General features: G+C 38.3%; 1 protein-coding gene across 2 annotated transcripts in view; it reads left to right on the top strand.

Moving 5' to 3' along the window:
- SPAG9 (sperm associated antigen 9) overlaps nt 1-16,029 on the top strand; it is a 60,953-nt gene that overhangs the window by 1,501 nt on the left and 43,423 nt on the right. For both annotated transcript variants that reach the window (XM_059828361.1, XM_059828362.1), the window contains exon 2: nt 5,168-5,288. In XM_059828361.1, coding sequence (XP_059684344.1) covers nt 5,168-5,288 — 121 coding nt within the window. The remainder of the gene's footprint in view (nt 1-5,167; nt 5,289-16,029) is intronic.

The following is a 16,029-nucleotide window of genomic DNA, read 5'->3' as shown; positions in this document are numbered from 1 at the left end:
CCAGGACTTCAGTAGTTTGCTGTGAAGTAATGTGATGTGAACAGTGTCCCCCAAACGCTTGGACCAACAGACCATTCATCCTCCTTGTCAAACATGTAGTTGTTTTACAATGCCTTATGGACTTCAGCCTGGGGACTATTGTGTAAAGACTTAATCACTAGTTCTGACACAAGCTGCGCGTAAAAGGCTTTTTTAGAAAACATATTTTATTTTCATTAAGAGAGTAAGAGGATGGGACTGATAAATATTTTCTGAACAAATTCATGACAAAATGTATCAGGCTTGAAACACAGGCAGCATTTGCCAGATTGAAAAAAGCAGGCCTTGGGCAGCAGAACAGAAACCATAACAGTATGATGAAATAAATATGGTATTAACTGTGTTATTGTGGCTCTTCAGGAGCTGTACATACTTATGTTGGTAGCGTACTTCATTGCGATATCTATTTCTTTGTCATGATAAATTAACTTGAGAGGACAAGGATTATGCAGTCTAAAAACTACTACTCATGCTGCAAGACAGCTTACCGATGCCTTCCAAAGTGCAATTAGATCAAAGACCGTATTTTCAATTGTAAGCGCAAAGGTCATCTTTTTGTTATGTGCTGAGGAGCGTTGTGCTGTACATATGTGAAAATGTCTGTCATAGATAAAGCATGGTATGTTCACGAGAGGTATGTGTTTTATTCAGACTTGACTGTTGCAACCATTTTTTTGAATGTTGATAATCTGATGGGTGCAGTATGGTTGAAACAAAAGAAGGGAACATGAATGTAGGGCTCTCTTTCTTGGACAACAAGTTATTGGCTTAGTGTGTTTCTTTCCTTTCATTGTGGAGGTTGCTTGTGTAATCTGTTAGCAAAATGGAGAATTTTGAGCTACTAAGTTCAATATTCCATATCATATGTTCTGACTGTCCTGGAGAGTTAACATATCTCTTGCTTTCTGCTTGCTGTTGTAGGAATTTTTATTTGCAGTAGTATCTTGATGAATATTGATGGTTTACTATTTGAATAGGAGTCTCCTTACACCATTGTCCTAACTTGCCTCCTTTATTTCCTGTACTTAAAAAGTGTTACTGAAGAAACATCGTGAAAGTTGTTGCCTGTGGACTTCTGTTATAGTGACTTTTAAAAAAAAAAAGATTATTTCAGAAATTCTGGGCCTGCTTCTCAGTCCTCTAGGTAACAGCCGTGATCTTTTTAATTGCTGTGAAGCCATTTGTCTGACTTTTAACATGGTATGTTGTGTGGTACAGCTAAAGAAATAGAGGAACCAGATATTCTGCTGTTCTGCTTACAGTTCTGCATAACTTATCTTCCCACTCAGTGAATGTTAGGCAGCGTGCCCTGCCACAAAGAAGTGGGAGAGGAAGAAGGATTTGGGGTTCTGCTATTTTATACGCTAGTAAGTTTTACTTCTGTAGAAGTATGCTACTCCATACCTGGGGGTGTGCGTGTGTGGCTAGCAGAAGAGGTTTTGTGTGGACTTGGAAACAGGATAAAATCTACTCCTTTTAGCTATGTCAAGCTGTCTAATACATCTTCTAGCTTTTCTGCTGTTGGTGGGATTAAGCTGTTCTTGGAATCTGATGTCCAATACATGGTTGCTATTTTAATTTATATGAGAGCAAAATTGAGATCCATTATAAAGAAAGCTTGCTAAAATAGTGTAGAAGTTACTCGGTTGTTTTCAGTTACGTCTATTTTTCTCTACCCTGAGTCCAGCTGAGCTGGCTTTGTAGTTAATTTTCTCTACCTACTCCAGGAAGAACATGCCATTGGCTAAAAAGCTGGAATCATTGCAATAAAAGTTCGTGAAGTACATGTCATAGGGTAATAAAGACTGCCAAGTAGGTGGAACCCTGATGTCAGATATGCTTCGTATTGCACCTGGATCGTGTGACGGGAAAACAAGTTAAAATATAAGGAAACAGAAGATGACATAAGTGTAGGAAAAAATGTTTCATTTGGCTAGTACTGTATTACTAAGTGGTTGAATGGTTATGTGCATGAAAGAGGGCTCCAAATGTGTATGCTGTGTAGTCATATTTATTGCAATGATTATTGCTGTAAACTTTAAGTAGATTTAAAATTGATTACATGAAGACTTCTGAATCTTAGTTACGAAGTACTTTTTCATACTTTTTATTGGAGGTTTTTAAAAACAGGTTAGACAAATGTCTGTCTGAAATGACATAGTTGATACTGCCTGGAGAAAATGGGGAGGATTAAATGGGAGTTACCAAACATAGTTTATGAAGGTATCACAGGCTTGGATTTCAGCAGTAAGCACATGCAGAAGGAGGTGTGCATCATATCCTGTGCTTACACCTCATTATATCCTAATCAAAATTAAGATCCAGACATCGATACTGGGCATCAGAGCCTTGAAACAAGATGACCTTTTAAGGAGTGTTCTAGCCGTATCTTCTGTAATCTTGTAGTATTTGGTCTCATTGTTTTAAAGACGCATTGGTGTCCTTCAGCTTTTTAAAAAAAAATTTAAAAAAAAAGCCGAAACGCCCTCACTTCTTGTTAGAGTTGTAAGATATTGCGGCCTAGACAAGATGTCACTTAAAATGAAGAAAGCTATATTTTTTTATGGCTACCTTGGTATTTTGTGTAACCAGTAGCTTGCGTTGAAATAAGAGAATGTCTAGTATCCATATACTTAGTGGCTTACATGTTCCTACATACGTTGCTGCATTTACTAAACAATGTAGATGATGTGCAATATTTGAATGCTTTGTCAGTATAAATTTTTTTTAAAAAGTCTTTTAATATGGGCGTACAGCCTATCCTTGGCTGCTGTCGTGGTTTATCTGACTAGTCCTTCCATCATAGTCCTACAGGCTTAGTCAGGACGAGATGATCAATCTCCTGGGGCTCTGCCTGTGTTAGTACTATCACTGGAAGGAGAGATGAAACAAAATAGAAACAGTCAAAGCCTGATATACTCAATCCATGATGATCTGGTATAGTTTTCAACAGAGGAAAAAAAAGATCCAGCTCTAATTATAAAAACACTTTGAAGAGATGTAACTTAAATTCTAACTTTAAGAAAATGAAGGTAAACTAGTGGAAAATAACCAAACCACTTAACTTTAAGACAAAACCACTTTTAGTAGTTGCAGTTGAAGAACTTGAGAGGAAGTACAAAATTATATCTATCTTTAGTTCATGAGTAACAATGACATTGATAGCTTTGAACGGCTGTTTGTTCAGAAGTATAATTGTCATTGGCCTTTTGCAAGTTATGAGAGGCATCTGACTTAGGGAAATCATCAGAGAAGCAACTAAACAAAGATGTTACAGTTTCATAATTCTTCTTTCATGTTTTCCCATGTTTAATTTAACAAACCATGTTGGTCCTTAGCCCCAGTGCCAAATTTGTGTCAAACTTTGAAGCCCTTTTTAAAAAGGGAGTCTGCTAAGAATGAGTAAGCCAGGCATGACTTGAATCTCTAATGTAAAAGGGGCAAAACTCTCATATCATTTACTGCAGAGGAGAGATGAAACAAGTTAAAAATTAGAGTTCTTCAGTATTACATTGTCAAATTGATATTTCCAAACTTTGTGTTGAGGGGGTAGAAAGACTTCTGCACGTCTTCTTGAAGTGAGGGAAGAACTGATTTCAAATTGCAGAAGCAGTGCTACCTGGACTAGTGTCAGCTCTTTCTCAATTGTTTCAGGATTTAGCTTCAAGCACAGTCATATGAACACCATGTCTAGTCCTGTGATAGCTGTGGAGAGCTTGTCTGAAGGGAACTTTTGTTCCACTTCATAGATTTTGATGGATTTCTACATCTGAAGAAATTTTTAAGCAAAACTTCTTCTGATGACCCAGCTAAACTGAAGCTCTTTTCATAGGGTTACAAATTTCTGCTTTTGTAAAAGCTATAAAACACATCGGTTAACTTATTAAGTTGATGTGTGAGCATTCAAAGTACTCTTTCTACTAGGTTTTCCTAGCAATACATAGGAAAAATTTATATTCAAATCACCTGTAACTTTACTATTAAGTTGGTGCTGCTTCTGACTCTTTGCTTCCATGTGCTACCCAGCTGCAGCTTGCTTTCTGACCCTTTAGCTGTCTTGGATCTTTGGTTTGGTTTTTTTTTTTTTAACGCGAAGGCTTCTGGTACGCTTTTCGTCCCTGTATGATGACCCTCCTGTGTAAGTTGTGTTTGTGGCCCTGCCTTCTCTTTGCAATGCAGAATAGAGAGTACTACAGGACCTAATACATCTTTGGCAATTAGAAGTATTCTTTGCGCTACCAGTACACACTGAATTTTTTAAGTTTTTGGTTGAGATAAATAGCAAAAAATAGGCTTTTAAAACTGCTGTAATGATGAATGGGTAACTTGAATGTTACAAAATGTAGACACTGATATATGCATCTGTGAACTCCAGAATACTGTGAGACACAAAGTTGGTAAACCAAGGTAGCAGAAGGTGATAGTGATCAGCACAATTGCAGAGTGCCCATAAATAGTTTTCTATGCAGTTGACAGATTGTAGGAAATGGTTATTAAGTATTTGATGAAGACTGTGAACATTTTATAACCTATCAAATGATAACAGAAATTGGGTGGGAATGAAAAGATAGCATGTAATTTTGGTTGGCACTATTGCTGGCGTGTCCCTACTGCAGTGTCTGCAGTAGGACCTTCGTGGCCCTAGGTGAAGATCTGCTTCACCGATGTTCAGTCAGATCTAAGGATACCAAGACTCTCTGTATTCACATGCAGCATTGGCAGGCAAGCGTGTGAAGTTAGGAAAGAATTAAATAATTCATACTTATGTTAGTCCCAAGCAGGCTTCTCTGAAGTAGATGGCACTTAGTTGACAGTGATTACACGGAGCAACCTAGGTGGGATGCTTGACTGATGGATACTGGACTAAAATAGTTAGTGTCCTTCATGTTTAAATGTGGGCTGTAGAGCTGTTCTGTTGTTTTGGGAATGTGCTTGCACCCTTCCTTGCTGCGAAGGGGTGCTGTGTTGTTTCCTACATGCTGCTTGAAGTGAAAGTCTTTTTAAAAGCAAATCTAGGAATGACTGTATATCTGTTCTTTCTCTTTGGAGAAAGAACTTCGCTTGTATTTTCTAAAAAAAAATAAATCTGTAATTAATTGTTGAGTCTAACTTCACTTTTTTTGTTTAGAAATTCATCGAGTTTGAAGATTCTCAAGAACAAGAGAAAAAGGACTTGCAGACCAGAGTGGAAGCATTAGAATCACAAACTCGACAGCTTGAACTAAAAGCAAAAAACTATGCTGATCAAAGTAAGTAAAATATATTGCACTCCCTTTAAGTGATATCAGTGTGTTTTAAATTTTGTTCTGTAAAATGATAATATATTTGCTAAATATCTGTGCTGTTTGAGTCCTGTATTTTGACAGATAACTAGGTTTAACTCTTGTGCAAGTTTGTTTTCCTTAGAATTAAGGCAAACAGATACAAGCTTATGACTCATAATCTGATTCTTCTGGTATCCTACTTGTTTTGTTTTCCTTTTAGACCATGCTATTTTCATGTTTAGCAGCTTTTTCAGGAGATATTTAGAACTTATTCCCTTGTTAGTAATCATAAAATAAGCTAATTTTCTTCCCATTAAGCTGTTGTCTGTGCTAAGAATAAATGTAATCTTCAGGTTTAGAAGCACTACTGGGATGAGAATACGATTGATGCCAATTCTCATTAGCTTTTGTATAATTTTTGCCGAATTATTTATTTCTATGAGGCATTTAGTTTTTACAGGAGAAGAGTTAAGGAAGAACACTTCCACTTTTAGAGATGTTCTGTGTAATTTATGAAAACTTGATCACCTGTTTTTCTACTTCTAGCTGAGTAAAGGGTAGAGGAAAAAATATTCAAACCCACAGAAATCTTCTTTTCTCATTTCATCTCCCCCACCTTGCAGTCTTAAGTTGAAGATGAAAGACCTATGCTGCTAATAATGGATTAATATCTTGCTGTGAGTCTGTTAAACATGCAATGAAAGTTATAATTTTTGTTTTCATGTAACCTTTTTAGCACAGTGTAGAAATAATGATCAATATGAATTAACATGAACGTTTTTGTTGAGCTTCTAAGCCAACGTCTATTGATGTGAGACTAGCATGTCTGTTAATTAATATACAGCTTTTATTGCTGGGCCATGCAGAAATGTAAAGTAAGACTGTGTCAAGCCTGATAAGCTTGCGATAAGATCAGTTTCTAAAAGCAGAGTGCTAGTTGTCAAAATAGGCGCTTTTCACTATTCTTTCTTCCTTTATTTCTACTTGGCCACCTTTCCTGTCCATAATGCAACAAGTTACAGCTCTCTCTTTCAACTTAAGATATAATCTTCCTGTGAAGTTTAATTTTCAGTGGCAGGGTAGAAGTATTAGTGCACTAGTGTTAAGATTAACATAGGTGGCATGCAGACCCGAACCCTTCTGAAATTTGAATGGTTCAGAATGCTTTTGGCAGATCTCAGAGGCATGTATTTCTTCAGGTCCATTGCAGTTAAAATATTCTTGGATTCTGTACAGACAGTAGTGGAGGAACACTTCAAGCAGTCTTTTCTAGTGAAAACCAGGATGATTAATTTCCAGGAGTGTATCTTTATAGATCAAGTCAAGCTAAAATGGATAATCATAAAGCATATTGTAGCGACTTGTATCAGAAATGCTATGATTATTGTGAATGGAAATGTGTGTGTGTGTTAAAAGCAGCAGAAGAGGGGAAAAGAAAACATTGGAAGGAGAGTTAAGTCGTCTGTTTTGGTAACAAAGGACACTGTTTCTAGAATGCCTGTGCTCTAAGCCTACAGCCCAAACAGCTTGGTGATTGGAGACCCTGTACTCTGACAACAGGATTATGGTGTCAAGATTGCATCATGTTATATATGCCATTACTTTTTCTGTTAATACAATAAAAAGTACAAATTAGTCGCACAAAAAAGATAAATAATTTGAATTCCTGGCAATGTATATGGCAGCAGACCTGGAGCTTCTCTTATAGAACTTGCACTTACTATATACTGATGTACATAACACCATTTTATATTGTTCTGTAAATCTGTTCATGTGAAATTATTTTTTTGCCTTGAATATTAAGCCTTCGAATATATGTATGATTTTAAACGTTTAATTACATTGTGCGTATATATGTGTGTGTATATATATCATAATAATGAAAGTATTTGCATGAGAAACTCAATTGTTCCAGTAGAACCACCGAGTGTTGGCTAGAACTACTTTTTTTGTAAGAAATAGTGTTGTTGAAAACAGTTATCGTAACAACATAAAGTTCTGGTGTTATAGCATTGACTTTTAAACAGTTCCAAAATGTTTTTATTGAAGAAAAACATTTTGTGATGGCAAAAATGTAGTTTTGCAGAAGCAATAGGGCTGTGTTGAACATCGAGTTTTGCTTATGATTTGGGTTGATAAGTCTGGGACAACACAAGACTGCTACTAAGATTTGACATGCTGCTGGTGCAGAGCAAGATCAAAGGGGATATAAGCGCAATTGTTGAGCACCTAATGAATATTATGCAAGTGAACTGTTTTTTAGTGCTCTAAATTTCTAGGGTATGAAAACTATACTAGTGTACATATTCTTGAAGAGGTCTAACTCTACTGCATTACCTTGTTTTCTGTTTTATAGGCAAGGCAATTTGTATGTCGTACAATACCAAAGATACCAATGTGTCACTTTAATTCAATGGATGCAGCTACAAGTCTTTTAGCTATATTTCTCTTCTACTTCCTATACTACTGCCGGTGCATCTAAATTAGTCTGTGGTATTGCCAACTGTTACCACATCAACATTCAAAATAGTGGTAGTGTTATCATTAGTAATAGGAATTGTGAATGCCTGGCACAGAGCAAGTAAGCAAATGAAACATCTTTGCTTTTTTGTGTCAGAGTATAAAGTCTGAGATATCATGTCATAAACTGATGTTGCTTAATAGTTCAGAATGGAAAACAGGTAAGATATGTGGTCCTATGTAGTTCTTTAACTACAAGACTTCTTGTGCTGTATGTGTTTTTCCTCAAATAAGCAAGGCCCATAAGAACAAGTTTTGTCCATTAAAAAGTTTCAACTCGTTCGCTTGAACACCATCCATCCTGAGAATTTAATGAAGACTAGTTAGCCCTGAGAGAGGGCAGCTCTTAAGTTACGTGGTAGGGTTCAGCATGATTGTATGTGCTTAAACACATGTCCCAGCTAAAATTGCTCAAGAAGCCATAGTTTTGTTATGTCCTGAATTATAAGTGCTTGTTTTTGTAGTCATAGTGATAGTCACACTGAAGAAAAAAATAAACATTTATTTGCACTTGAAGTTATCATGTGGGATTACATTCATAGCCACATATTCAACTAGCTGGGTTGGAATAAACCTGCTGTTTGAAATTGAAGAAGTGAAAGAAGAAGCTTATTTTGTGTCAACCAGTTACTAAGGTTCTGTGGTTCACTGGGTTTTTCCCCTGCATTACAAATTTAAACAGTTGCTGTCAGCTACCTCCTAGATGTGTGCACTACCATATTCTGCTCTTTCATAGGAAGAAACGGAAAGAGGGAGAGATGCCAGCGTGACCTGGTGGCACTGCTGAGAGGATTGTGAGCCACAGTAGATGATGAAATCCTGAATGGCAGGGGCAGATGCACATTGGGTTACCACTCTTGCATGATGTATAGCACTCGGTCCTCGTATTTGGTGGGTTGTGGTGGTGCCCAAGTCAAGTTTGCTGCCAAAAACTGCTGCGACACGTTGTATCCTGGTATATTTTGGTAAACTTTACAACTGCTTAAAGGAGAGTAGAGGTGTAAGGATTTGTGACTTCTATTTGAGTGCAGGATTGTGCTGCAGTGGTGTGGCTCTTTGGCCTGTGATCCATCTCCTTGTCTCATTTTGCACTGCTGCTCTTCCCTGTAACTTCCCATGGTTTGCCTCTGCCCTTGCATTGGTGTGCGTTGGCTGTCAGTGTTACCTGTGCAGGGAACGGAGAAAAGACAGCGTCAGTGCTCTCAGGAGGCTGTGGCTCGTGGAAGGTAAAGCAAGTAAATAGCACAGAGTTCCTGGAGAATTGTCTAGGGATGATGTTGGTGCAGGCAAAGTTTTCAGAGGCTCTTGCTGTCGGTCTTTAGCAAACTTTTATTGAGTGTGAGCAAATGTCTTCTTTTGGTTTTATGGCTTGGCTAGGCTTTCATGGATTATTTTTTTTCTCAACAGCAGAGGGCACCTCTGAATATTGGGCACCAAGCAAGGAAATGCCAGTTTCAGAAAGTGAAAGTTTAACACCTAAATTCTTCTCTTCTTCTTCTCCTTCCCTTCCACTTCAGTGATGTGTCTGAGGCAGACAACAGTCTTTGATATAATCTTATTTTTTATGAGAGCTTGAATATATTTGACTTCCACATTGTTTCAGGTCTTTACTGTAGTGAGATCCTTAGCTCTGCTTATAATTAGTTTGCAGCATTAGAATGTTTCAAATTTCAACCTTGAGTCTGGAAAACTAGACACTTAGAGCTGTTAAAAACTTGTAATAGCAATACGCAGCTCACTTGTCCAGCACTGCTCCACAAGGGCATATGATACTGCTTTGGATACTGCTCGGTCTCCAGTTACCGAAAGGGGTAAGTGCCTTTTAGTACTCATGTGATGTGCCACTGAATTCTGTGGCGGCTCAGGAGATTTAATTTATTTCTCTTCCTTGCCTCCCTCTTTGGGAATGTCAGTTCTTTTTATGTATTACAGGCTGTAAGTTAATTAAATTTTTTTGAGTAAAAGATGACTGTAGTGTATTTGGACTTACTACAGGAATGGAACAGCTTTGGAATATGCTTTTTGGAGGAATCATTCTCAGAGTAGCTTATTTACGAGAGAATCTGAAAAACACGATGTCTGTATGGTTGAAGTGGCTTCTGATGGAGGTGGTAGGCTGTGGAGTTAAAAGATTTGGTGCCTTTTCTGGATCTGCCTACTGCTAAAGTACAACTGAGGTATCGTACTGCATTTGACAGGACAACCAAGGCACAGATATATTTCCATACCTCAAGTTTATCGAACTTTAGCTTTGTAATTTATGCTCAAACTAGATTATATTTGGGGAAAACTATATATGTAAACAAACCCCAAAACAAACAAGCAAACCCAAAAACAACAAGAAAAAAAAACCAACCGAGAAACAGCTCTTGGTCTTCAGAGCTGCAAATGTTGTGACGCAACTGTTGGGATGATTGTATTTCCCGTGTCAGGTGACATCATGCAGCAATTGATATTGCTTGCTGTAGGTTTTATTTGGGATAGGAGACAAACGTTTTGGCAGCTGACCTAAAAACATGCAGATTTGATTTTCGTAGAAGCTAAACAGAACTATGGCTTTCACTGGCTTCAAGAGAAAATGTGAGACCAGGTTCTGTTGTGAATCTTCTGCAGATGTTAAGTAATTTGGTGATTTATTTTCATCTGAGCTCTCCGGATAGCAGCATTACTATAATGTACACCCAGGTAGACAATCTTCTGATGTATAATCTGAAGGCGTCCAATAGTCTGAGATACACCTGCGTAGAGCTGCAACAGCAACTTAACACAGGCCTGCCTAGTTCACAAGGAGACTCTAATAGGAACTTTCAGCCTGTGAAGCTTAACATTGTTTTGAGGTTTGACTTGACTAGCGTATCTGCACATGTGATGATGTGATAATTAAACTGGTATGAAATGCATCTGTCAGTAATGCTGTTTCTAGGTATGGCTCAACTTGTAGTGTTTATGGAATACAAGAAAGCTTTTCAATAGATCCTTGAAAGAAGTTGAAAAGTTAAGGTTGAGTCAGTGGGGGTCTGGGTTGTTCCTACATGTTTTTCAAAGGCTGAGAACAGCAGAATTAATCTTACTTCCAGCAAAGAAGGAATAGAATAGCTTGGCTTCTTGTACTTCTTGATTAACAAATTTGGAGCTTACTGTTTGCCACTTTTTTCTCAGGGCAGCTGTTTCTCATCTACATTGGTTTGTTTACAAGGCAGATTCCCTCACTGTCCTTCCGCACACTGTGCCTCGGGTATCATTTACTAAATGTGAAGAAACTATCTATAAGGAGAAGTGTGAGCATCAAAGTGTAGCAGAAAGGAAGGCTTTGTTTCTGGCTAAAGCATTTCTTGGTTACTTTCATGGCTGCCTTACGTTGTGAAGTTACCAGCGTACCTGCTGTTTCTGTGTCGTGCTGTGGGAATTGGTATTCCACTAGATGGAGCAGAGGGTACAGTTAGCTCAGGAGATTGCACCCAGGCACGCTACAAAGCCAGAGGCTAAAATAAAATGGAGTAGAAAATTAGAGCAGTGATTGGCCTGCTTTAAACTCGTCTATTAATATAGCTGAACAAAAGTGGTGAAGGAGGTTGAAATCCACTGGCATATAATTAACTGCTCATGTACTTCTTTTAAATTAAGGGAGTATTGTGCTAGTGGTTTAGGTGCTGGAGTTTGAGTGTTATAATAATTCTATTGGTGTAAAAGTTGCAGCAATGAAGAAAATGGCTTTAAATATCTTTTAGAATCTTAGATTCCTGAGTTGTCGCTGGTTATCTGGCTTGAAAAACAAATCCAGTCTGCTGTAGGTTCTGTGTTTGTGCTGGCTTCGTGTTGGATTTTTCTCAAAGTTACTTGCTTCAATAGCCAAATGTATAAATGACGTATCCCACTGCTTTCAAAACAGTCAGTCAATCAAAACTTTTCTCAGTGAAATGCTATTTTGGCCAGAGACTAGGCGAGAAGTTGGTACTAGATCCAAATGATTTTTAACTTGATTTTGGGTAGAAGTTGGCTTGTATATATCCCTGTTCATTTGAATTTCAAGCTTTGCGAGGGATATCCTAGCATATGATTGTCTTTATAGTAAATGGTTGTAGCAGAACGTTTAAGAAGTTTTTTGAAGTTTTATGTCAGATTTGTAGTGATAAATTGCAGTGATTTTGTGAGTCTGAGACACAGTGGATGCTTGAACAGTCCAGAAGTGTCAGGGATAAGACCATGCAGCTGTGTGTGTTGATATTTGCTATCAACAGAGCATTCTTGACAGCTAAATTATCTTCATAATTGGAAGTGCCCTACTTCTTTAAACTGAGAACTAGACCTATAGTTTGCAGTGGTAAGAGCTACTTAAGGATGTCGGTCTTGCCAAGGAGTCAAATTTATCACTTGTTTTCCAAACCAGTTTTCTGTGCTGCTGCTTTCCAGGTCTTACCACTTTCAGGTTAAATACTTGTTTGATAGCTTCAGTCCCTCTTTCAATCCATGGTTGATGTGTGTGCTCTTTAGCAACTACTTAATAGGTCATATGGTCCTATTGGATCATGGGATTGATTATGCTTGATCTGTATCTTAATTTTGGTATGGGACATGCTTCTAAGAATGGAGCTGGATGAAAGCTGACCAAGGAGAGCCTTCAGATAGTCTTAGTGCTAGGAAAGGCTCATTAATGAGCTGGATCTCTGTCTTGGCTTGTGTAGCAGGAACTTGTAATTCCTCTTGAAGGCGTCGTACTGGTTGGATTTGGTGTTCTAGCAGGTCTGTTTCTCTTTCTCCCCCTCAGGCTTATCAGCAGTTTGAGGCAGAGGACAGCATACAGATGGAGGGTGTTCCAAACTTGGTAAAAGCCATCAGACTTGGGAGGTAAGCTCTGATTTTTGAACAGGCAGGGTGGGCAGCTTTGCTGCCTAATTCTTTGTAATGCTGTCAGGAGGCAGAAACTCCGGAAGCTTCTCTCTAGTTTGCTATAATATTTAATCTCCCATTTTTAGGCTTGGTATAGTTTGATTTGAGAGAACTTTGATTAGGATTGGTACTTCAGGTCATGGAATGTGCTAGGATATTGGCAGTGCTGGAGAAGGTTGCAGGTAGACCTGGGCATGAGTTTGTGGTGGTGTTCCAGTGGGATGCTTTCTCATCTGCCTACAAATACTAGAATATTTGCATTTTATGCTCATACTTATGATGCTGAAAGACCTTAAAATTTTTCCATGTAGACTGGCAACCATGAGTAGTGAAACTTTTTAGATATGTATTATATTTTGCACGCGTAATATCTTGCACAATGTAATCTTGCAATGTAATGTCTTCCATGATGTAACAAGGATATAATGGCTTTGTAAAAACATCTTACAACAAAGATGATGGATATTTTACTTCTAGGATGTGTATCATCAAACTGATTTCATCATCTACCCGTTAAGAATTTGACATCTTAGTGGAAAAAGTCTCAGACTGAAATATCAGAGGAGCTTTTTTTTCTTAAAAGTCGAATTGATGGGAACCGTGTCTGGTTGCCACTGTGGGGACCCAGCATGTGTCAGGCAGTGCCAGCGCCCAGCTCCATTCCTCTTGGGGGGATGTTATCAGGGTGGTGGCAGACTTCCACTCTTTTGTGCGCTGGTGGAGTAAAATGGAACTGGCGACAGCTCAGTTTTAAATGTACTTCTTGGTGCCAGTGGAAGGCATTTTTTTGTCTTCCTATTTAGTTTCCTGTTACTGCTGATGGGAGTGTACCTTTAATAGTGACTTAATAAGTTTCTCCAAGGTTTTGCAGCCAGAATCTGGTGGTCTTCCTCAAAATACTTCTGGCTGTTTTTCACTGGGTTCAGGTATCTTCTGTGTTCAAGTCCGTGGTGATCTCTGATCCTCAGGGAATATCTCATCTCTTCCACAGTGTTTAATTGGAAAAGGGAAGCCTGGTCTGTTGGTCGGTTGTTTTGTCAAGATCTTAGCTTTGATGGGAGGCATGTTTTGGGTAGAATAGATTTCTGGTGTTGTGTACCATTCTGCTGTTATTGGAAAAGCCTGTTTTAAGGACTGCTAATGTGGTGTCTGATGAGGGTATATAAACTTAGTGTACATCTGCTTATGACTGAAACTTCCAGCTGTAGGACTGTAATGTGTTACACAGCTGGAAATGACTTCCAGAAGAAAATGCTGAATGTCAATTACATCATCTTTTAGGGCCTTCATTTTTTTAACCTTTGTACGTATCAAAATAATTATCAGATTTAATGAAGATACCCTCCTTGACTATGTACTACCTGTATCTGTGTACATTTGTCTTCTATGACTTGATTTAAGGAACCATTTGAATTTGGGCCACAGAAGGAGAAAATGGTGTGCTTTGTTATGGAACCTCAGCCATTGTGAAAGTGTTTGTTATATCTGTAGCAGTGGGAAACGCTTTTGTGGATTTCATGAAGGCAGGTTATGGACAGCTACGAAGGAAGAAGGGTGTTTGTAACACCTAATGTGGCATTAATTTTCATTAAATACACTGTGTCAAATACTTTTCTTAGAATCCACCAGATAAAATTAATCTCTAGGAGCCAGTGTTGACCGCACTGTCTAGACACGAGCGTACCAAATAGCATCGGGGTGCATCACCGTGGTTTCTTTGCAGGTTCCTGGTGAGGCTGCGTTGACCTGCGACTTCACCGTCCAGCATGAAGCAGCGGTGTTTGACAGGGAGGCCGCAGAGCTGCGGCAGGGCTGCCTGCCTCTCACGGGGTGCTTGGACACTGTTTCGGGCGGGGGAGCTGGTTTCACAAAGCTGATTAGTCATGCAGTTTGCACTTTGTGCTTTCCAGGCTATTTGCCTGCCTTAAAGCAGGTCTATCACAGCAGAAAGGTTACCAGGCCCTTGGTCTGCAGGGAAGGGAGAGACGCTGGGAGCTGTAACGCAAAGCCCGGAGATGGTGGATTCACAAGTGAGCGCAGCCGTCGCTGGATGAGGTGTGGGCAGCTAAAGCTGCTGAGCTCTGCCTTGTAGCTACCGACTGGTTACTGCTAGGATGTCTCTGATGGTCGACTGTTGTAAAATGTAATTACTTCTGACTAGAACACTGGTCATTCTAAGATAGTGGATAAAATTTGGTTTGTCATGTCACGCTTTGTAACTATAAATTCTGACACGTGTTTCTGTAGGTACTTACCACAAACTTCCATATAACCTCCCTTTAAATGTATGGGGAGGCTTAAAACATCTGTTGCCTAAAAATAATAAACTAAAACCTTCCATTCATTCGATATTGTGTCCTGCATTATGTCTCAAAAATACATATTTATGTATGTATTGTGCTGTAAAATATATTTTTATATATGTTGTGCTGTAAACACTTCTACATCACTTACTGCTATTTGACTCAAAGAACTCTTGTTCAGTCTGATAACAGTGCAGAAATGAAAGTATTCAGTCTTGTGTTAGTGTAACTAAAATCTGATTTAATACTTGTGGTCAGAAATTTATAGGTGGAGTGCAAAAGTTTGTGTCAAGGAACTTAATGTTCTTATAAGAGCAAGATTAGATTAGGCGCTAAGAATGTTTACGCAGATTTGAGTGAGTAGACAATTATGTATTTTGGTTCCAGCATTTGACTCTGGCAAAGATTTTTTTTTTAATTGAAACCTACCTATAAAATACTGTGCCAAAACACAGGTATATGGAGCAAAAAGAAACGGTACATTGAGGATTAATTTTCAGATGACCCAGTTGGCAATATGAAAATGTGCAAATAGCAGAGAACTTGCTGGCATTTGTTTTCAGATAATTTCTTCAGTGTTTGGCAATGAGTCTCTGGAGATGAGTAACTATAAATTTGAAGTTTCCCAAGGGTATTTTAACATGGCAAGTGCAATAAGAGAAACTCAGTTACAGAACTCAAAACACATGCTTATATCACACAAATATTGTGCTCAAAAATACCTAAACAAAAAGATGGAATTCACATCTAAGCAGCAAAAAATGTTTTCTGTTTGAATGGAAGGAATTAGTTGTGTGAAGAAAGTTCTGAATTCTCTTTGTTTTTCTTCAAATTTAATTGTATAGTTTGTTCCAGCTCATCTCCTCTTAATATGAACTTATTGTCTGGAATTCTAGTAAATCTGCTAGATGTATTTTTAATTTCTTGGAATACCTGCAGAAATACTCAAATGTTTTCTTTCCCTGAAAACTAAAGCGGAATATGAGTGAATGCCAGCAGAAGTCTTAATTTCTGTA

This window comes from Gavia stellata, chromosome 22 (genome assembly GCF_030936135.1).
Source record: "Gavia stellata isolate bGavSte3 chromosome 22, bGavSte3.hap2, whole genome shotgun sequence".
Taxonomy (NCBI): Eukaryota; Metazoa; Chordata; class Aves; order Gaviiformes; family Gaviidae; genus Gavia; species Gavia stellata.
The sequence above is the reverse complement of the archived record's forward strand: the minus strand, read 5'-3'. Positions and strand labels throughout refer to the sequence as shown.